General features: G+C 37.8%; 1 protein-coding gene across 2 annotated transcripts in view; it reads right to left on the bottom strand.

Moving 5' to 3' along the window:
• The window catches only part of ZFPM2 (zinc finger protein, FOG family member 2), a 464096-nt gene that overhangs the window by 216393 nt on the left and 224699 nt on the right, over positions 1 to 23004 (bottom strand). For both annotated transcript variants that reach the window (XM_027064037.2, XM_027064036.2), the window contains one exon: positions 13941 to 14059. In XM_027064037.2, the coding sequence (XP_026919838.2) occupies positions 13941 to 14059 (119 nt within the window). The remainder of the gene's footprint in view (positions 1 to 13940; positions 14060 to 23004) is intronic.

The raw sequence follows: 23004 nt of genomic DNA on the forward strand, positions 1-23004 counted from the left end.
GACATTCTTTTAAACAAAAGTTAAGAGTCTGAGTTCAACTCACCAAAACAAAGAGATTAAAGTTGAAGAGGGAGTCTCCCTCTATCAGCCAGGCCTCAGCTGAGGGGGCACAGTTCACCTCTAGGCAACTAAGTTCCTAACTGAGCACTGGACTCTCCATGGTATGTGAGGTCACTGCCTATCATTTATCCCTCTGACAACCACTTTGTTTTTCACTCTTTGTGCCTGTATGCTTATTTATAACATGTCAGACTAACAGTGGGATGAATGAAAGAATAAACCAGCAGAATCTAAGGCTGAAGATACTTAAAGATATAAAAGCCTGTTGACAGGATGCCAACTTTTCTGGCCCCCATTCACTAACTGCTCTCCATTTTTATTATCGTGGAATGCTACAAAATACTGGTTCTGTTTTGCTGGAGCTTCAACTGTCTTCTAGTTGTTTTTCTTCATGGGTAAGAGTTATTTTATTCTAGCTGTTCTAGGAACCATAGATCAGTTTTGAAAGCTCACTAGAATTCTCTTAGCTATATGAATTGGCGGGGGGGGGGTGTAAACATTTAATGTGGATTTTTTTTAAATCCACAGTAAAAATAGCACATTTATCCCCTTTACAAAAATCCCAATAAATAACAAAGGTACATTAGGCTCCAAAACAGCTTACTGAACCATATGTGGATCCAAAGGCCTGCCAAAATGGAATCAGCATTGTAAAAGATAGTTTCATATTTCATCTACCCATAAAATAGGAACTTACAGAATATAAAATGTATTGGCCACTGGCACAGAGCTTGTGATGACAATGGCATGGAAACTCACTGTCAGCAGATTAAAAGTGACCTCCAATATAGACTCTGGGAGGTTTCTTGAGATTTTTCTCTCCTTGTCTATTTTTATTACTTATTATTATTTCTTGTCTTTTTGACTTAGATTGACTAATCACAGATTATGGAACAAGCAACTTAAAACAGCATCTTGAACCTCAGCCCTTCTGACAATCATAGAATTTCACCACTACAGTATTTCCTCAGAAAATCTTCGAGAAGCAGCAGAAGGTTTGGCACTGAACCCTTAGGACCCCATTAAGGGCCTCTGCCGTATTCCACAGCTCGTCTAGCCCAAAACGGCACACTCTACTCCCACAGATGCTCTCCAAAGCCATTTGGAATCCTCTTTTCCTTATCAGGCTGATACAGACCTGCATCATCCTCGGAGCCTTCTGACAGGGGCTACAACAATTGGGGGGGGGGGGGTGATACAACTGTTCATTGTTTCCTTTCACAAAACCCTGCCACAGGGCGCAGATTAACACCAAAAAATAGATGGCTGCAACCAAAGAGAAACATTTTTCAGAGTGCCTCCACCTGATTAATGAAGCAATGGAGCCGACCACTGTTTGGCGCCCATGATGCACTCTCCCCCCGCCTCCTCCTGGAGTATCAGTGAGATGGGAACACTTCGGCCAGTGTCTGCTTCCTTTGAAGAGCTGTCATGCTCATAAGGTTTTGAAGGGAGGAAGGCAACAATTCTAAAACTGCCTGTGCTCCCTGTTGAAAATATTCACGTAAAGGAGTGAAACTTCTTTTTGCCACCATTGAACTTTTTTAAATGAAGAAAAACGCTCTTTTTTTTCCCCCTCTTGTAGATACTTCATTCAACATGTACTTGGGACCTGACGCTTGTCTCAGATGCGCATGCGGACATCACTGGACACCTCATGTGGACTAATGTGCTACACATGCCTGAGCAGCAGTGATTTTAAGATGCAAGGTGGTAACGCCATATCTGAGATTAGTATCAGAACCCAAGGGACTCTTGCTGCTCCTGTCCACGGGGTAATGCTCACATATGGGGTAATGAGAAACAAATGGTATTTGTTTGACTTCTTAATAAAATCTCAAACTTAAGGCATGTGAAATGCCTTTGCTCTTCCGAACTCGGTCCCCATTTCTTCATATTTCATGGTGTGTCACAGCCTGTGTTATGACTGCCTTATTCACTCCATTCTATACCGAACTCTAAACTGCCATAAATAATGGAAGAATTGAGTTAACATTTTAAAATACGAACCTAACTCAAAAGTGAATCAGACAGGGTAAATTACTTTTCCAATTGTCTGAAATCCCCAATCACACACCTGAGAAATGCCTTCTGAACAATAACTTCTTACAAAAAGAAAACACAAAGAAGCCAGGATAATTCAAAAAGCAGTTTGAGCGCTTAACCTTTCTTTCTCTTCCTCAAAATACATGTTTTTGCTCTGCTTCTGTGGTGATTGTACTTAGATGATAAATACCCTAAGTACACACCTTGTACTTCTCTAGGCTATGAGTTCTCAGAACAGCCATGCTAGCTAATCAGTAAGTATATCTGTGTGTATAAATACATGTGTGCACATGTGTATGAAGAGGTATATGTACAATGACAACCAAAGTGCTTTTTAAATATGTTCAGAGAGGGGACAGAAGAGAAAAGCCTGCATGCACTGGTTAGGGGAGTGGTGTTTAAAGAAATGGGTAATCTATTTTCTATTCCTGGGCACCATAAAAAGTAATCTAGGTCTGTACAACAATCTGTATATTTTTTTCAAAGTGACTAACTGCATATAATTCTATATAATTTTACAACAACTCTATGACGCCTAGCTGGCATAATAACATCCGTTTTATAAGTGAAGAAGCGGAGAGCGTGTGTGATTATCCAAGATAGCACATCCACTACGGGTGATAACAGTCAGAAGTAGAATCAGCTACCGTAACCACATCATGGGCTCTTTCCCATACTTTCTCTCCCATCTCTTTACAGTGTGTTAGTGCAGGTTTCTCAAAATGACTGAAAGAGAAGGAATACTCAGCAAGCACTCTGCTTTTGGTTCCTAATCCCCAATAAATTTTGTAGAAGTCGCGTTTTATACATTTCAATTCATCTTTCGCTATCCTCCCAATTTCCAAATAAATTAATCAAGAAGTTACTAATCACCTTCCATGTGGGACACCTTATTTAACTTCAAAAGTAAGAATAACATAGATGTCATCTTCATCAAGTCTTTTACTTCTCAGCTAACCTTTGATTTTGATGATGATACTTTATAACATATGACTTAATATTTTCGGTTCATATTCACTCCATTTTCTTTTGTGATTTCTCTTATTGCTCTTATTGTCCAAAAGTCCTTCTGTATCCAGAGGTCGGGTAACTATGTAAACTACCTTCAAGGGTAAACAGACCCTGAGAGGGCTCCAAAGAGCCCACCCAGCCTTTGGTTTCAATGCCTTGCGCAATTCTCTTCCCTCTGGTGCGGGCTAGTCTAGCGACTGGATTTTAATGAATAGAATTTAGCAAAAGTAATGGACTCCTGCTTCCGAGATCAGGCTACAGAAAACACTGTGGCTTCCATCTTAGGCTCCTTCTCTTGCTCTCTTACTTGCTTGCTCAAAGAGAAGTCAGCTGCGATGACATGAGTTGCTCTATGGAGATGCCCACGAGGCAAAAAACTGGGTCAGTAGCCTTGCTTAGTGAGCTTGCAAGCCAATCTTCCTGTAGTTGAGAGTTAGAGGACACCATAGCCCTGACTGTCGCTGTGATTGCAGCCTTGTGAGAGACACTGTATCAGAGACATCCAGATAAGCTGTGCTCACATTTCTGACTCTCAGAAACTAGGAATAGAGAGTATGAGAGAAAAACCCACAAAGCTTACACACATAGCCCTATGCTTGACTCTGAGTGCCCAACCTTTATAACAGAAAGAGATATAACACCAATAAAATGGCACAAAAGACATACAGGTTACTAGAATCAAGAAGCCACAGTTTTGCCAAACTAGGCCAGAGGATTTTATGAGGAAAGTGATGTAAAAGTAAATGAATAATAAGGAATTACTTAAAATTTTATGGGTAAATTCACAAAGAAAAGACATGTTAATTCCAAAAGAGAGTTCCTCAAATAATTTCCTAAGTTTCCAAAAGCACTTAAGAGATACTGCTTTATTTTTCTCTTATCAGAGAAACATTACCTCTGGACCATCACACAACATTAACATAAAGCCTCATAGGAGTGGCTTAAACAAGGTCACGCTCACAAACTTTCCTATACCAGGAAAACCTCATGATATTAAAGATTGTCAATGATAACTGAGAGCTATTGTTAAATTATATTTGATTAATGGTATCCTGGGAATACCTATTCATAGTTTAAAAGCAGAGTCCAATATTTTATAACATATTTCAAGAGTTATCCCTAAGTCATACTGATTTTTAAGACCAAACAGAAGAAATACAAAATCGTCCATTTTTTCCACTGCTATCATTTCCAACTTACTGAATGTATTAATTATCATGCCTAGCTGAGATCACTGCAAAATCCTCGTAACGTCGGAATGATATTTATCATAACCATGCAAATAATGGGTAAAAGTGTACAATGCCAAACCAATTGTTTCAAAAAGACTTGTGGAATGCCAAGTCTTCAAAAAAAAAAATCAAGGAGAAAGATTTTAAAAGTCAAGTCATGCCAGATATATCAGCAAATATCAGAAGAAAATTTTGATCAACTTTTCAGACTGCTCTTCACAGTGCTTTCTCATTTCAACCTCTCCTCCCGCCAAAAATGTTTTCTGAGCTTTATATTCTATAATCTGTGTTATGAAAACAATAGAGTTACATTTTGCTAAACACTCCCTCACCACCCAAGAATTTGACAAACTCCCCTTGGGGAACAGAGACTCTATTTCCACCCTCTGAGGGACCATAAAATGTGAAAAAAGTCTACAAATGGGAACGATTCCACAAAGAGTGTCTAGAGCTATAAACCAATAGCCAGACTTTGTCTTCGATGCTTATATTCCCTGGGAAAGGTAGTACTACTCATTGGTCTCTTAACATTTATACACATCTTCTTCTTAGAACAACTTTGATCATATGATGATATGAATAACTAAACTACCCCTTCTAGACACTGACTAAATTAATAGCATCACATGGAGTCATTTTAATAACTACTTAAAAAGATCATCTTCAATAAATTTCTCCTTAAATTCTAGAGAAAGGGAACAGTGAATATTCTGACATGAAGAAAAAGATCCTTTTTGTTTATTCAAACTTGGCCTAAGTTTAGATAAATAGATTTAGCCATGTATCATAATTCAAAGGCAAAAATGTGTTTATGTGTCAGGCATAAGTGAGTAAAGTATAAATAAACTGTCTACATATGACGAGGAATTGTCATTGTGTTCCCACCTTTCAAAGGCAAGTCCAAACATAAAGAACCTGGAAAGACTTCACCCATCAGAAGAAACAATGAATCAAAAAGAGATTGAGATTAGCAGAGAGATTAGCTACACACAAGGGCGTATCTTGGAGGCAGGTACAAATTATCAAGAAAGGCCTAATTTATATTTTCATTTCAACATTATTTTCTCATATTACAATATAACGCCATCCATTGCCAACATCATCACTATGCCTGCACTATAATACCATCAGTCCCTTCAGATCCATACGCAACTGACTTGTCTGGTTTGCCTCTATAGAGATCTGAATTGTGAAATAATTCTTTTGTGCTTGGGTTCTTCCTTTCTGACTCACATTCTATAGGATGCCTTTACCAATGTGGGATTCCATACCAATATCCCCCTTCTCCCACAAACAAACAAATAACAAACAAACAAATAGACAAGAAACCTACTCTAATTCCAAAAACCAGACCAATGTGTCACTTTCCAAGGCTTTGCTGCTTTAAATGTCTTGTCTCATGTCTTCTTCGAGCAGCTTCCACTCAGTTTCCATTAATTCTCCACAAAGCAGATAGAGTGTAAGAGAAGCCAGGATCTTGGCCTCCCTAAGGGACAAATCTACAACCTCCATCAATAATGAATTTCACCAACGCTTCCCAAGAGGAAGAGGGTACAATTAAAAGGGTTATAAGTCCTTGCACTACTAGAACCTAAGGGCATCCGTGAATGAAACTGGCTTAAGCCCAATTAGAGGAATCAGTACATTTGTCTTCTCTTGGAACAACCCTGCTCTTACGGTTCCCATCAATTCAGTATAAATCTGACTGATCTTATCCAAGAAGTTAATAGAAAATTGCTCACAGTGGGCGACTGCCACCTCAGTTTCCAAGCAGAGACAGATGGAATTTCCCAGATGGTTTGTCACTGGAAAGAGCGATGCTGGATGAGACTTCACAGAAAGCATGGTAGAGCAGAACACCTTCTTGGCCTTCACCCATGTCATAGTGAGGGATCTAAAACTGATTCCACTGTAAACAAATCGTAATTGCCTCAAAGGGCTCAACACGTCAGCCTCCCGAACTGTTTCAGGGGTTGCAAATCTTACACTGAAATTAGTCAATATTTATCAAGAAACCATCATGGGTATATCTCCTCATTGGGTAAAAACTGAGGAAACGTGTAGTTATCCTTCCCTGCTGCATCTCACACTCAATTGAGTTTAAGAATACACATAAATATAAAAACAAACAAAAAACAGACACAAGATAGTATTAACTGGTAATGGTATTGCTAAGTTGGGCAGATGAAGGAAGATTCCTGAGGAAACAAAAGAAATGGGTACGAAGACTCGGGGAAAATGCAAGGATCTTGAATAAAGAGATGAGCATCATTCACGAATACTAGAGAAAAGTTAAAGGAAAGAACTGATTTACTAATTCTTTAAGGTTATTTATTGGGCCTGTGCTCGAAGTCAGACATTGCTCTAGGAAGGATGGATGCAAAGATAAAAGACAAGAAGCATATAGTCTGCAGGGGAGACAGACAAGTAAACAGACACAATTATGTGATAAATGCTTTTATCCTAGTAAAGCTACAGCATCATGGGAACACTTGAGGAGTCTATATCTATCCCAGACTTTAAGTTAAGTAAGTCTACTTGAGCTGAGTCTTTAAGTAAGAATTGGGGGTCAGTGGGATAAAGAGGGGTGGGGGCAGAACATAGGGTTTTCCGGGATGATGAATAGTGTGGCCAAATACATAGAGATGGTCTATTCTCTCATGCCCTTTAAGATAATTTTAAGCACAAAGAGTGACGCTACTTTTGTTTTTAGGACACACTGTGATTTGGATAAAGGAAAAGGAGACAAGAGGGAAGGCAGGAAGAAAAGTAGAAGAATATGATGATAATCAGGAAGAAAAGATGGAGATTTCGACTAAAGCAGTGATAGCAGGAACAGAGAAGAGAGCAGACTAGAGGAAATCAGAAGTTATAGAACCTGGTTTCTGGAAGTGAAAACGAGAATCCTGGAAGATGAAAAAAAAAGCAAGGGTAGTAGTTATAGGCAATAAAGCAGAGGGATGTGTGCCCATGCACTCGTATGTGCGTGAATATGTGGATAAACGGACATTTGAGTTTTAAGACAAGGAGAGGTAGGAATGGAGAAAAAAAAAACAAAGAATAACGTCTAGAATGAACTTCTTGGAAGGCAGGAAAGGAGATGCAGAGACATAGGATCAAAGGTGACTCCAAGTCGAAAGTCAGGGAGAAGACTAGAGAGGTAATCTGTGGAAACAGTACTAAACTCTCCTTGTGACTATTTAGTTGGAGCAAGTCAGTGGGAAAGGCTTACAAAACAGTTGAAATGTGCTAATAGAGAAAGGGTAAAAAGCCAAGGTTAGAGATTTTTTAATTTAAATGTCATTTGTAAATTAGTAGCTGAAGCTTTGCAAGTGGATAAGCTCCCTGAGGCACTGGGAACTGAGGGAGAAGAGAAGAAAGGCCAGAGTGTTTTGGGAAACACGCACAGTTAAATTCAAAAGAGCCAAGACCCAGAGAGATATGAGAAGTAGGAAAGTATGGTAGTCCTGAGCCTAGATTAGAATGAATATTAAAAAGGAAGAGATCTTTCCCAATGTCAACATCAACGAAAAGAAATGTTAAGGCGCAACAAAGAGTCGTGCATCACCAAATTATAAATTATATCATTGAGATGGTGGAGATTGGAGGATATGGGTGGGGTCCATCAGAATGCTCATGGTAAGGAAAGTCAGATTTTTATTTTAAAGAGTATGTGTTGAATATCTATTATGTGCCAGAGGCAGAGGTCTAAAACTGAATAAAAATTTTAAAAGAAATCTATGTTCTCTAGAATCTCAACAATAATTTGGATATTACTTTCAAATCGACTTCATTGTTATATTTTAGAGGTTGAGGTTTCCCCAGAACTTACCATGAAATTGATTCGAGTGCAAGTAGTCCATTGGGTAGGCAACCTCACAAAATTTCAGTAGAGGTATGGAGAAACAGGAAAGAGAAGGAAGGTCATAAAGAATGCATTATAAAGCCAACTGGAGCTCAGTTCCACTGGCAAACTCTAACCGCTTCTCAGAGCCTAAAGGAGAGGCAAGGAGACGGGGGTATCTATCCACCAGCTTCTGTCTCTCACTGGTTATCAGTCCTGGAAATATTAGTTCTCCAGCACATCTAGTTTGCCTGGCTTGCAGTGAATTTGCTCCTGAGGTTGGGAAAAAAGTCCTCTAATAGAAAGTCACAGATACTTCCACTAAGCAGCCTTTGACTACACAGATAAACGCTAGAGACATATGGGTAGGGGCGTACTTGCTACAGGGTGTGTACAACATGAGGCTTGAAGACTTTGGCAATGAATGGGATCAGAGATTGGTACTGAACTAGAAGTTCAGTTAGAACTAGACATAGTTAGACATAGTTAGGCTAGAAGGAGAGAAACAGAGACATCTAAAAATTCTGATAGTTAGACTTAGGCTAGAAGGAGAGAAACAGAGACATCTAAAAATTCTGATATTTTCCTACGATATCGAACAGGAACCTCTAATTCTTTCCCCAACCACATTTTAACGATGATAACGATCTTAAAAAGCTTAAGGTACAATTTAACACCTGTATTATTTGATTATTAAGGCAATGAAATGCTGTCTATAGTACCCTTTATATGCATATTTCCCATTTGTAGAACTGAATGTCACAAACGTCCTATGAGAAAATAAGACAATCTCTCCTGATTGAGCAGGATCAATAAAATGAGACTTCTCTATCAGACTTCACTTACTGAATTTAACAGGTTGTGAGGAATTTAGTAGTAAGTAGTCAGTAATGTGGGACTTTCTATTTATGTTCTATTTAATAAAGTATGCATGTTGTATAATTCCAGCAGTTGGCTGAATTAGACTAGTTAGCTACTGACAGCTGATATATTCAGAAGCAAGGAAGGGCAAATGTCACTGAAATTAAAGACATCCAATCTTCCAAACAGTCATTGTTGTTTGACACTTATTAGGCCCTCATTATGTGCTAGCATATGATTTAGCATATTGCAAAGATCTTTGGAGAAAACGGAGGAAACGTCAAAGGTACAACATGTAAATACAGAAATTCTAAAATACCCCCAAAACAGATATTGATCATAATTTAAAGTGATTTTTAAAACAGCTTCCTTGTCAGTAGTCCTCTGAATGAAACTGCAAGACTTTTAAAAAAGTTAAGTTTGTGTCACCGTGATAGCATTTAATGTAAGTTATTCCTTGGTACAGAGGTGGGATGTTGGAGAGAAGGCTAGGCTCGCCCACTGGCTAACAGTCCACTCAGGGGTGCACAATTATATCCGAAAAATCTGAAACAATACATGGTAGTCCTTTGGAGGCTATGATGCTTAATTTTGTGTGACAACTCGGAAGGTGTTAACTTAAAAAAATTTTTTTTAATGTTTATTATTTATTTTTGACAGAGACACAGACAAAGACAGAGACAGAGCAAGCAGGGGAGGGGCAGAGAGAGAGAGACACACACACAGAATCCGAAGCAGAATCTGAGCTGGCAGCACAGAGCCTGACATGGGGCTTGATCTTACAAACCGCAAGATCATGACCTGAGCCGAAGTCGGACGCTTAACTGAGCGTCCCAGTTCAGTACTGAGCCACCCAGGCACCCCATGGAAGGTGTGTTAGATGAGACTAACATTTGAATCAGTGAACTTTGGATAAAGCAGATTGCTCTCTGTAATGCAGGTGGGACTCATCTAACCAGGTGAAGGCCTGAAAAGAACAAAAAGACTGACCTCTCCAAGCAACAAGCTTCATCTGTACCATTGGTTCTCCTGGGTCTTTGCCTACTGGTCTTTGGTCTGGACCTGCACCATTGTTTCTCTTAGGGCTCCAGCCACTGGCCCACACTGAAGATTTTTGACTGGCCAGTCTCCATAAGCCAATTCCTTATAGTTAATATCCTCTTTCCCTCTCCTCTCTCTCTGACCCGTATCTGGTGCAATGAAGGTAGTAACTACATGTTGTTGCTGCTATTATTAAATCATGAAATGATACATGACGTATCAAACAAGATAATGGGGTGTGGGCAAAAGATTATTTATTTCTATGTTCAGTGTGTTACATAATTCCAAGAATAACTTTTTGTCAAATCAATTTGTTTGGCGTTTCAATACAGCCTGTATTTCTTGAAATGTGCTCTATACACCCAAATGCCTGGTCTGCAAAGGCTTCCTGCAGAAGGTGGCATATTGCTAATGCACTTCAAGATGGGAACTTGAAAGATATAAAAAGGATTTGACATCTGGCATGGTGACTCAATTAATTACTGTGTTGGATTAATTAGTGTGCTGAATCTCCTGAGCCAACACCATGAGTCTGAGCAGACTTACATTACACTGGTTGGCAAATAAGCACTGTAGGAGGGTGCTACTTCCAAATTTGATTCAAGGTTGGGTAAGGAAGGGTTAGGAGGCTATATATTTTATGATAAGGAAAATTTATCTTTAGGACATAAAATACAAGTTAAAGTACTGTCCAAATTATCGAGGTAATGAAATCTCAGGAGCCTTTGAATTAACTCATAATTGCGCCAGTAGTCTATCAATTACCATAACAAATATTTTGCCTAAAGTAAGAAAAAAAACATTGTGTATTTTCTCCAGAGTTTTTAAAATAAATTTAGAATATGCGTAAGGAAATCCCAAACATTTTTATCATGTTCAAATCATGTTACACATGCTCTTGAGCAGACAGTGTGGCATGGTCTTTAAGAATACAGATGCTGGGGGCGCCTGGGTGGCTCAGTCGGTTAAGCGTCCGACTTCGGCTCAGGTCAGGATCTTGCGGTCCGTGAGGTTGAGCCCCGCATCGGGCTCTGTGCTGACGGCTCAGAGCCTGAAGCCTACTTCAGATTCTGTGTCCCCCTCTCTCTGTGCTCCTTCCCTGCTCATGTTCTGTCTCTCTCTCTCTCAAAAATAAACACCCATTTAAAAGAAATTGTTTTAAATACAGATGCTGGAATCAAAAGGTCTACGCCTTTATTTTCTTATCTAATTTTAAACAGACACAAATTCAGGTTTGTTTTGAGGATTAAATGAGTGAATCCATTTCAAATTCTCTATGCAGTGGCTAGAAAAGAATGAGTATGCGGTATATGTTAGCTCATTATTCTACAGTGGGAACAGTAGTACCCAAAGTGGTACCAGCAGTATTTAGTGACTTAAAATTAGAAGTAAATTTTGGAAAGGAATGCTATCACAAAAGGAAAGTCTTTTAAGGTATACTTTGGCAAAGCAACTAAGTTTTTAAATAGAGAAAATTACTATAGTTTCAGGAAGTAGCATGAATCGAATATTGAAACCCTAAGGCAAAAAAATAAAACCAGACTATTAAGATTATTTTCTATAAAAAAACTACTACCCACTACTGGTTTTTGATACCCTGAAGAGTATTCATAGTCTTAAAATAATATCAAATAGTATCAATGGTATCAAAAGTTCTTCATATCTATAAGCTGAACCCTTTAAAAATATTAAACATGCCATAAAATAGCCTTATAATGGTACAAGAATATTTAAAAAACATCTATCCAAAAAATAGGACATTATTTCATTGAAATTAACCTTTCACAAATAGGTTTATTTTTCACCCAAAATGTAGCAAATACTAAAAATGTATAATTGTACCATCCCACATATATAAATAATTATATAAAGATCAAAAACTGAATTTTCATATAGATATTATTTTGATATAGTAAAAGGAAAACATTTCTCTTTTACTTCAATGACAGGTGCTACTTCAGTGGCAGTACACTTTTGAAGAAATATCAGAGAAATAACTAAAGGTTGTGTTGGGGATGGATATGCAGTGATAAATAAGTATCTTATTGCCAAAAACATTTTTTAAGCGAGAGAACCAATAGACTTCCAGACAAAATGGGTTTATTGTAGTATTTAACTCAACCCTTGATGGTTAGACAATCTTCGTCTTGCCTTTGCTCGGAAATCAGTATGGTAAATCTTGTTCTCTCAATGGAATCAATAGACCAGTCTATTAACAACTCAACCAACCAACGCCTGCAATGTTTGTGGGGCCACATCGCAAAGCCTTTTTGAAGTGGGTAAACTGGACCACTAGGAATTAAGTTGCCCACATGATCAAGTATTTAGCTTAACCTATCAACTTGTTCAGTTCTTAAATACATGTGAAATCACCGACTTCATCCTTTTATGGATAAATATGTGGATTTAGGAAGTAAAAATCACACCCTAGAATCTCCCATGTTGTTTAAAAGTTTGGTGACACAAATATTTCCTATTTATTCCAATCATTACTTTTGGCTGAACCAATAACCTCTGTGTCATCCAATAGGCACTGAATAAGCGGAGATCCACACATACCAGTTTCTTTCATGTAATAACTTGAAGGAGAAATTTCTTTCATGTAACAAATTGAAGAAGGGCTGCAGTGTTGCTGAGTTCAGTACATTTGTCAAAACCCCTCTGGGAGTTTTTATGGCCCCACAGGGTAGACAGAGTCATTTGGCAGCCGTGAGACTCTTCTCATATAAGTGGCTTTTAGGAAGAATGTCATTCGTATATATAACTTGTGGAACTCCTAAATAATATAAAACATTTGTTTCCCCAAGTTTTATCACTTGTATCATCACTTAAATAGGAGAGGTCCCAATGTCTGTATCCTGGAACCTGTGAATGTTACATCGTATGGCAAAAGGGAATTAAGGAAGCCGATGGAATTAAAGTCGCTCATCAGCTGCCCTTAAAAGAGGATGATTATCCTAGATTTACCCAGATGGGCCCACTATAATCACAGGTGTTCTTAAATGTGGATGTGAGGAAGACTCAATCAGCCACCGTTAGCTTTGTAGACGGCAGGGGGCCTTGAGCCAAGAGCTGTGGATGGTCTTGAGAAGCTGGAAAAGTGAAGGAAACAGAGTCACCCCTAGGAGACTCCAGAGACGGACTCAGTGCTGCAGATGCTTAGTTTTAGCCCATCAGACCTCAGACCGGCACAACTGCAAGGTGATGTACTTGAGCTGTTTCCAAGCCACAAAGTTTGTGGTAGGTAATTTGCTACAGCAGCAACGGGAAAACTAAAATATCCAATTAAGAAATGAAGTTTAAATGGACCACGTATTCCATCTTTCCACTACTTTTTAACACAGGAGTTAATCGACTACCCGTATAATCTTACCTAGAGGTAGATTTTACAGAGATTTTACAAAAATGCTAACAGAAATTATGGCGCTAATCATTCATCGTTGCTCTAAAAGGTACAAATAGTATTACCGAGGAATAACAAGGTTGTTCATTTCTTGTTCTTCATGTAAACCTGTAATGTATGACAATTAATTTGTGTCATCTTAAAAATAAAAGCATTTGTATATATTATTAAGTGTGAGTAGTATTAGTCTGGCTAAGCAGATAAAGCAACAACCTTATAAATTACCTTACTAAACAACCATTTGGTATGATTAACCTGTTTCCTTCTAAATTCTGTGTATATTACTGTCAGAGACAAACCACTTGGAAAGTCTCCAAGTTTTGTGGGCCATGAAAAAGAAAAAACAAACTGTTATTTTTAGCGATTTCCCTGGGAAGCAAGCAGAGATAATTTCTGAGCTATGACAAAATACTGAGTCAACCATCTCAGAACATCCACATACCAAGGAATTATTATTCAGGTCCATCTTCCCAGCAAATGGCCCCCAGGTTGTTCCCACAGGAAGTTGCTGCCGACTCTGGATTTTTCGTTCCCCGTCTTTCTGAAATACCTCCAGCTCTCCTGCAGACAATAAAAACAAGAGGTGTTTAGAGTACCTTCACGTGTGTTTTACCCACACGTTTTACTCTTTTTTGGGTGTTTGTTTTACACACACAACATTCTCGGGATTCATATAAAGGCAATTAATTATGCTTGTCTGAAAACCAACTGATCTCGTTATCCTGAGAGGAAAATAAAACTTGTCCTTATAATTGTATTCAGATTTAGTCCAATTTCTTTCTTGCACCTTTTTCACACACATCATCTACAGAAGTGAATTCTATTTAGTAAGTCCTTAAGAACCTGAAATAATAACACTTTTCCAAAAGCAGTGCTGTGATGCCAAAACGGATAGACAAGAAACATTAGGACAATGGCTTAGAGTTAACATTCTTATATTTGCTCACGAATGTAACTAAAAATTATAATTAAAGATATACACCGTACACAATACTTTGATTATAGTTATTCAAGACTCGTGGTGAGCAACATCTGGAGAGTCTCTGGAAGTATGTGGTAGTTTTTTCAAAGTACTACTAATTTCAGGGGCTAAAATATTTACACGTACAAAAAGTAGAGATGTATGTTTTCCCAAATTAAAAAAAATGTTTAATCAAATTCATTTTTCTTTTATATTTGGTATTTGATGTAGATTATGTCCCCAGAAGAGTTTGAAAAAAAAAAAAAAACCTTATGAAACAGCCAGTTTAGGGTGGTCTCCCTCCTTTCATTCCCTCCAAATTATTACATTGGATCATTAAAAGGAAACAGGAAGTGAAGATAGTATACACGTTAGCATAAAGTAGGAATTCATCAAATGCTCACTTAAATAATAAATGAATAAGGGGCGCCTGGGTGTCTCAGTTGGTTAAGTGTCTGACTTCATCTCAGGTCACGATCTTCTGGTTGACGAGTTTGAGCCCTGCGTTGGGCTCTGTGCTGACAGCTCGGAGCTTGGAGCCTGCCTCGGATTATGTGTCTCCCTCTCTCTGTCCCTCCCCTGCTCATGCTCTGTCTGCCTCACTCTCAAACATAAATAAACATTAAAAAAATTAAGAAATAAAATAAAGAAATAAGTGAATTAATTAAAAAAAAATAACTAACTGAAGGCTTCAAATCTTCCAAGAATGGCCATCAGCCTAAAAAGTCTTTGGGATAATCAAACAAAATCTCAATCATGAATTGGAGAATTGGAATCTTTCTCTTTAAATAATTAAATCTATGATATTTATGTTCTGATAGTATCACTATACCATATTATCATAGCAAAAGCTTTGTATTTTAAAATATTAATCTTAATAATACAATGTATTACTTCTTTTTATTGGTATTTCTTCTCAACCTGCTGAAGAGCAGACATTAAAGCGGGAATAAATGGATGAATAAGAAGTATAAATGGAAACCCATATACCACAGATAGCTGAGAAAAGTTCTAAATAAAATAGAATGTATTCAGTAATTACATTTTCTAAGCGATACATAAGTTATGGTAGGTAATTTAGCATAAATGTTTTGTCTTACTCTGGCCTTAATTTCTGTTCAAGTCAGTAACTGTCTTTAAATATGTAGATTTAGGGGCGCCTGGGTGGCTCAGTCGGTTAAGCTGCGGACTTTGGCTCAGGTCATGATCGCGCAGTCCGTGCGTTCGAGCCCCGCGAGCTCAGAGCCTGGAGCCTGTTTCAGATTCTGTGTCTCCCTCTCTCTGACCCTCCCCCGTTCATGCTCTGTCTCTCTCTGTCTCAAAAATAAATAAACGTTAAAATTTAAAATAAATAAATAAATAAATAAATAAATAAATATGTAGATTTAATCTTGATGTTTTTAAAAGCAATACCATCAACCTGAGTTCAGTTAGATCTTTCCTTTACTTCTTGGCATTTGTGTCACCTCTGTTTAATAGTTAAAATACCAGACATTACTTTTCATGTTTCTATTATTGCTTGAATCCTGAAAACCAAAGTCAAAGTTATGTAAACCACAACCAGCTAAAATTCTGAGTACTGTTGACATTGTGTCCATTATGAAATATAAATTTATCTGTATCGGGACAATGAAAATGCAATGGAAATAACAATTCCATGTTCACGGTAAAAAATGTCACTTCAAGAACTACACCATTCTCCCTACTTCTCATGCTCCCTTCCTCTCCCACTTGCCAAAGACACGAAAAATGGAAGAACTCATTAAACTCATTGAACTGAGACAGCTCCTCTCCCCTCCAGTTTGTTTTTCACTCTGATGTATCAGTAGCTAAAGATGATCAGTAATGAGGAAAATGGACCCCAAAAAGATTCAATGAGTTGAGCTTCTGAAATATAGCTTTATAAATAAGATATTTACAATAAATAATATATGCTTAAGTATCAAGTCCAGAGTCCAGGGAATATGGAACAATAATTTGTTTTCTCTTTGTGGAATAACAAACCCATTTCTGAGATTTTTCCCCTGAAAATGTTTTGCATCCTTGTACAATCTTTTTGATTAGTACATTGGAAGCAGAGCGCTTATACCCCAAATTTTCAGAGGCAGAGCCTAGCTAATAATCCAATATGATGTCAAAAAGGACTCAGTGGGAAATGTCCCACAATGTGTGCCTTCATATTCAAATGTGATAATATAGTGATTTACATCTTTAAGATTTTATTCTACTTGAAAAGAGACGGTTTAATTTCTGATAGTTCTTTGAATTTTCCAATGATATTTAAATTTTAAGCAATTTCTTTATAACTTACTATTTAAAGATAAAATACATTTCAATCCCTCAGCTAAACACTGGTTAAGAATGTTCTTTTCTACATAAAAATGATGCCCAAATAATTTGCTTGTTTTTACACACTTAAAAAAAGAACAGTCATGTCACATTTAAGTGATACCAGAGAAATCTGAGGATCTTTGAAAACCTTTTTAAAAAGTAATTCATTCTCTCTTTCTGCCACTGACATTTTTCATTTGAAAAGGGTTCAGGCTCAGTCAGTGACTTCTTATCTATACCTGTGGATTTACAAGTAGCTCTGTCTTTTAATGGATTAAGAACTACAAACTTAGGGCAGATCATAAAGTGATACCCAAATATCTCCAAAGTTCTTGAGGTGTCTTTGACTCTGCATTAGAATTTTAAGCAAACCAAAACTACTTTTATGAGCTCTTAAACATGGCCATAACAAAAAGTCCAGTAACTGTTCAAGCTAACAAGTCAATCTTTTCAACTTTACTAGGCAAACAGGCATATCCCAGTCTCCTTTCTTGCTTATCAAGAAGTTATTTTGAGGTTTAGGAAAATCCATTCTGTTGCTGAAGTAGTTAAATAAAAATATCCATTTATTCACTAGAAAACTGCAAACACATTGAAAATAATTAGCATTTGAACACTACCAAAGCTACATAGGTTAATGATAGCAAGAGAAGACATTGTATAAATGGAAATTATATTTAATTTAACTTAGATGTTGCTTGACAATATAATATTTAAATTTTTTTTGAAGATAAATAAGTGTCATGAAATAGAGGAGACATTATCACACCAAAAATAAGATTAACTTTTAGTCAACTCTATCCAATAATCAACTAAACAGCCTTGAAGAAGAGATGTCTTTTCCGAGTCTTGGCTTTGTCATTGGTAAAGAGGGTTTTGCACTCACTTGCTAGTTGGTAAGGTGCTCCTGATACCATGATTTTCTTTCCCCAGATATGTCATCACAGGTAGAAAGGACCCTGGAATGGTGAGTCAAAGTGCCAGGTCCAACAGCTTATCATAAAAATGGATGTTTAACTTAAAAAGGACAGATATTTCAAAATCAGAAAGCAAAGCTCCAATTCCTGTTTGATTTGTTTATTCATTCTTTTTTGCCTCCATACATTAACTTATTCGTTCTTTGATTCCACTAATTTATTTGGTATCAGACTGTGGGTTATGCCCAAGCATAAAGCAACAAACAAGACAAGCCTGGACCTTGGGCAAATTTCAGGAAATGTAATCCATTCACAAGGCTTGGGAAGTAGACACCATAGAACCTATTGATTATTCAGATTTTAGGAGTTAGGGAAGGGAAAATCCAACAATACTGTTCAGGTATCGGCTTAAGCAAATGGGTCAATGGTCATATATTGCTGAGATAAAGAACAAACACAAAAAAGATTTAAGGGTAAGATGAAGAGTTAGAGTTTGGAAATATTCCGGTCAAAGTGGCTGTAAGGAAGGCAAGAGGTGATTTTACATGGGCAAGTACAAGCCTGAGACCCAGAAGCAAGGTCTTAACTAGAATGATAAATTTTGGCATTTTAGCCACTAATTAAAACTAGCTGGTCTATGGCAATAAAAGCCATTGTATGGTTCACCCAGGACAGAGTATATCACAATAAAATAAGAAGACCTGAGACAGAGTTCCGAGGATCTTCAAAAGGCAGAATGATAGAGGAGCATGCACAGAAAATTAGAAGTGCAAGAGAATAGAGAAGAATCCGATATAGCAGTCAAATGATTGAGAATGTAAAGGAGGAGGGATCAATCAAGTAATGGGAAAATTTATGAAAGTAAGAAAAGAACCAGAAAGATACCTTTTGATGAAATGGAAATCATGAGTAGGCAGAGTGAAAGGAGTCTGGTAGAAGGGGAGGCCAGTACACAGGCTGGAATGAGTTCAAAACTGAATTGGAGAAGAGTCTGTTGAATAAGCCATGTGAACCTGAGTAAGTCCCTTAACCCTCTGAATTTCAGTTTCTGCATACAAAATGGGAACTATAATATCTTCTTCATATTACTGCTGGGAGGATTATTTCACATCATAACACATGCAAAGTGCCTAATAAATACTTACTACTTCACCCAAAAGACATTGAAGCATTCTAAAAGCGTGTCCACAAACTCGCATCAACACATGTGACCATTCGCCAATGTCTGTGGTCACACTGCCTCTTACCACTTCCATCCAAAATACACGCCATACCTTGGCTTATCTTCCTTTCAAATATCTTCTGGATTCACCTTTCTGTTTTTTTTTTTGGGGGGGGGGTTCACCTTTCTTATCAGCATTCCCCAGGTTTCATCAACTCAGATGTAGATTTCCAACCCATCTCAATTCACTCTATAGCTCCAATTCAGGCTCCAAATCCCTATCAGCATAAACATGCTAAAAAACTCCATGGTCACCATCTCACTCACTGGTACAAGTTCCTCGACTAGCTCCCTTCTGACCATCCCAACTTGAGCTTTTATGCCTGAATCTTAACCACAATGTTGCTCCACGGTGCCTGCCTCACTTTCTGTTTTGCTCTTCAGAAGAGACTCTTCTTCACTCCAGATCAAGAAAGTCTTTCTCACTGTACTTTCCTCCTCATGTCCAGGTTAACCGTCACCTTTCAGAGAACTGTGCTTGCTCCATGGCAGACACACTATACTTGATAAACTATTCATGTTGCAAGATCAAACCCAAAGCTATTCTGTCTCACCAGATGTCTCTGAATTCCAGAGAAAACTGAGTTCTCCTTCCCTAGTACTCCCATGGCATTTATAATCCAATGGTACACAGTTTTCTATTTAATTATTAGCTGGTGGTTTCTCTTTGATAACCCTTTTCACCTCAACGGGAATATAAATAGGCACATTGAACTACAGGTATGGTTTTTAATTTCTGTTTATCCCCTGGTAATCAATATAGTTTGTGACATGTGGTAATTGCAAATCATAAACTGAACATAGTTGATTGTGTAAAGACTTCATACACTTAATTTACTTACACTCAAGTTCCTACACTCAATTTTAGTGCAGTTAAAGTTGATTTTAAGGACAAAAAAAAAAGTTGTCTTAGTATGTATCTTCTCTTTGGAGTACAATAATAATCATTTCATTTGCTCAGCATTTTGCTACATTTACTTACATTACCTCATCTGTGAAATATGGAGCAGGATGAAAACTAAAGATTTTTCCTCTCATCCCAGTTCATATTTTTGCAGCTATTCCTCAAAAAGAAGCCTCTTTTTTTTTTTTTTTTTTTACATGCTGGGTAAATTCACACAAAATATTTGAGACACATAGGGTGGACTAATCAATTTTGGTAAAAGATAATATTGTTAGTGCTGAGGGCTGTTTCTCTTATCTTCTTGATAATGCATACTTTTAAAAGTCTGTGATTACTCAAAGACTTATGATAGCCTCACTTAAAAAAAAAAAAGAGAGAGAGAGAGAGAGAGAGAAAGCCCTAACTCCGAAATCACTACCAAACATACTGCAGCTTTTAAGATATCAACTCACTTTTTTGTGCAAATAAAAGAAATTCACTGGTGGAAAGAAATACTTAAAATCAAGAGAGATACCCTCAAATCTTATTTTATTGAAAGTACAATGAAGCCATTGTTTTCCTTCTCTTAAATAGGGTCCTTTTGATGGCTCTTTAGAAAGCAAAATATACGAAAACCGTAGTATACCAAAGGGGAACAGACAAGATGTGGGTCTTTTAGCATAGTTATCAGCCATCATGCTTCGACTGAATTCAGCATTAAGTTGATGACATAAATGTATACGGTATTTATAGAACGTCCCTTAACTCCAGTCTCAGTTTTCATAGGACATGGCTGCAAATAAGTGAGACGACAGAAGATCATATTTCATTTGCTGAAAATAAAATTTGGATTGGTTTGAACTTGGTTCTAAACATGTAACCAAATTTTAAAGCAGACCACATGAATTAGCTCATAATGTTTATCAGGCCTTCCTATAACAGAAGGCTATAGCGTCAGAACCCATATTTATATTTTCTTCATGGCTGGAAAACATTATACATCATGGTATCAAACATGGACAGCCCCGAAGTCATGCTGAGTTCAAAAAGCGCTCAAAGATTCTAAAAATCTCAAAACATTTTCAAAGTCAGCCAAGGTGGCTGAAGTATGGCAGAGCTCTTGCTATTTTATGGTTTAACCATTTGACGGCTGCCCGCCAGATACACAAGAGGGTGAGACGATCGTTTCACTGCTGATTATCTTCACAGCCAAAGTGCAGGGCTGCCACTATGTGTGTTTCCTCGGGCATTAAGAACAGCATGTTTCATCTGCATTTGAAGACAAACGGTGCCATTTACATTATGCTATGTTGAGCCATCTCAAAGCATAGTTTGGCGCAGGAAATGATAGTTCTTGGTTAAGTGGCTACAAATCGCCTTATAGGGATACCTTTTCTAATTTCCCTTCTCAATTTTTGAGTCATACAGTCATAACACACACACAACTACAGTTCTGAACATAAACTTGAAATACGACATTCCCTATTCAAGTGCTCCAGTCAAACCCTGATAAATCAGGCTGGCCATGCAGTGATCTTATCCCTTCTGACTCTTTAATAAATCGAACCTTGTAAGTTCGTACTGTTGGAAGTTGTCACTAAATGAAATTGTGACCTTATCCGGCGCATGAACTTATCCTGCTGACAACTACATTTATTGTGTGGATAAGAAAGGGGAAAAAAAAGAAAAAAAGAATAAAGAAAAAAATGAGATATTTGATAATTCTGATCTTAGCCATATGTAACTCTAACAGATGGGATCTTTTTGATGTTCCATTAATGATTTGCCAAAGATGAGTCTCTACTTAGAGAAAAATGCTCATCCTAGGTAAGTGCTGGGGGCACTGCAGATGTTATTAAAAGTGCATGAAGAGGTACTGGGTGACAGCAGCGAATCAGAAGCTATTAGTCTAACACAAAGAGCCTGAATTAGCTTGTAATTGCACTGGAAAAGATAACATAATGGTGGTGGCAAAATAGAAACATTCCCTTTTCATGCATTCAGTGCCTAAAAACTCCAAAACAAGACACTGGAATTGTCTAAATCCTAGAGCCAGTTAAATCACTGCATTTCTCAAGAATAAAAATGCACCCTTTGGCTACAGTTTCTAAAACGTCATGGCAATCAACGTGCACAGCATTAAGAAGAAGCAAATTCACGTGTATATGCCACCATATATCAGCATATAACACAAACTCAGGAATCTTTTACTTTAGTATTCCGGCTGGCTTTAAGAATTAATTCTGAGGCTATGATAGGTCTGGATATTCTTTCTATTATTATAAGGCCTACTGAAACCTACAAATTACCATATTCAACATAGAGAAATAGAAGAGAGAAAATGTGGTTCCAGGTAGTAATATCATTGGTAATAAGGTAGAAAATTCAAGATGTTTTTAAAAACAAAACCATGATCTGAAATAAAACTAGAAAGCCCTCACCTGCATGTTCACATACAAAATAAGTTTTCTATGCAGAGACCATGTTCAAGACAGGGGGGAAGAACTGCCATATTTTGCCCTTTGCTCTGTGGTCTATTTCTACAAACAGAAAATCAGCTCATCCCAGGTGTCTGAAAACATTCACGTGGAGTGAGACTGGCTCTTGCAAATGTTTGGAAGTGTCACTGGAAAGAGGAGCTGCAGTTTCTGGACTCCTTTCAGCTGCTGGAAGGAGGAAGGAGGGAGTCCCCACTCTTGCTCAAGAAACCTGGCACTGTATGTCTCTTTGCTGCCAGAAACCCTCCCTGACCTTCCAGACACCCCTCCTTGTCACAGGCTGACCCAATCCCACTTCCTGTTTCAAATCTTGAGACCCAGAGGGAGACAATCCTTTGGAAGGTATGGTTAGGAAGGAATCATCACAGAAGTGAAAGGTCTGGGCTAACAGACACAGAAAACAGCAGCGGAGGGGCAACAGTCAAAAGTTAGTCAACGGGCAGGAGGTCCGTAGAAGGGACAGGACCCACAGGGCACTGGTCTGCTGGAGAAGGTTTGTTTTCTCCAGGAGAAAAGAACTCTAAAGGAGAAACTTTGGGTACAAATCAACCCTAGACCCTGTTTGACTAAAATGAAACAAGCTTTTAAAGAACATTTACTATAGAACACCGGTGCACCTTATTGATATTTGGAGTTCTAAATTTTAGGCAACATCTACTTCGGTAGATGTTAAAATGGCAGGCTCTCTCACAGG

This window comes from Acinonyx jubatus, chromosome F2 (assembly GCF_027475565.1).
Source record: "Acinonyx jubatus isolate Ajub_Pintada_27869175 chromosome F2, VMU_Ajub_asm_v1.0, whole genome shotgun sequence".
Taxonomy (NCBI): domain Eukaryota; kingdom Metazoa; phylum Chordata; class Mammalia; order Carnivora; family Felidae; genus Acinonyx; species Acinonyx jubatus.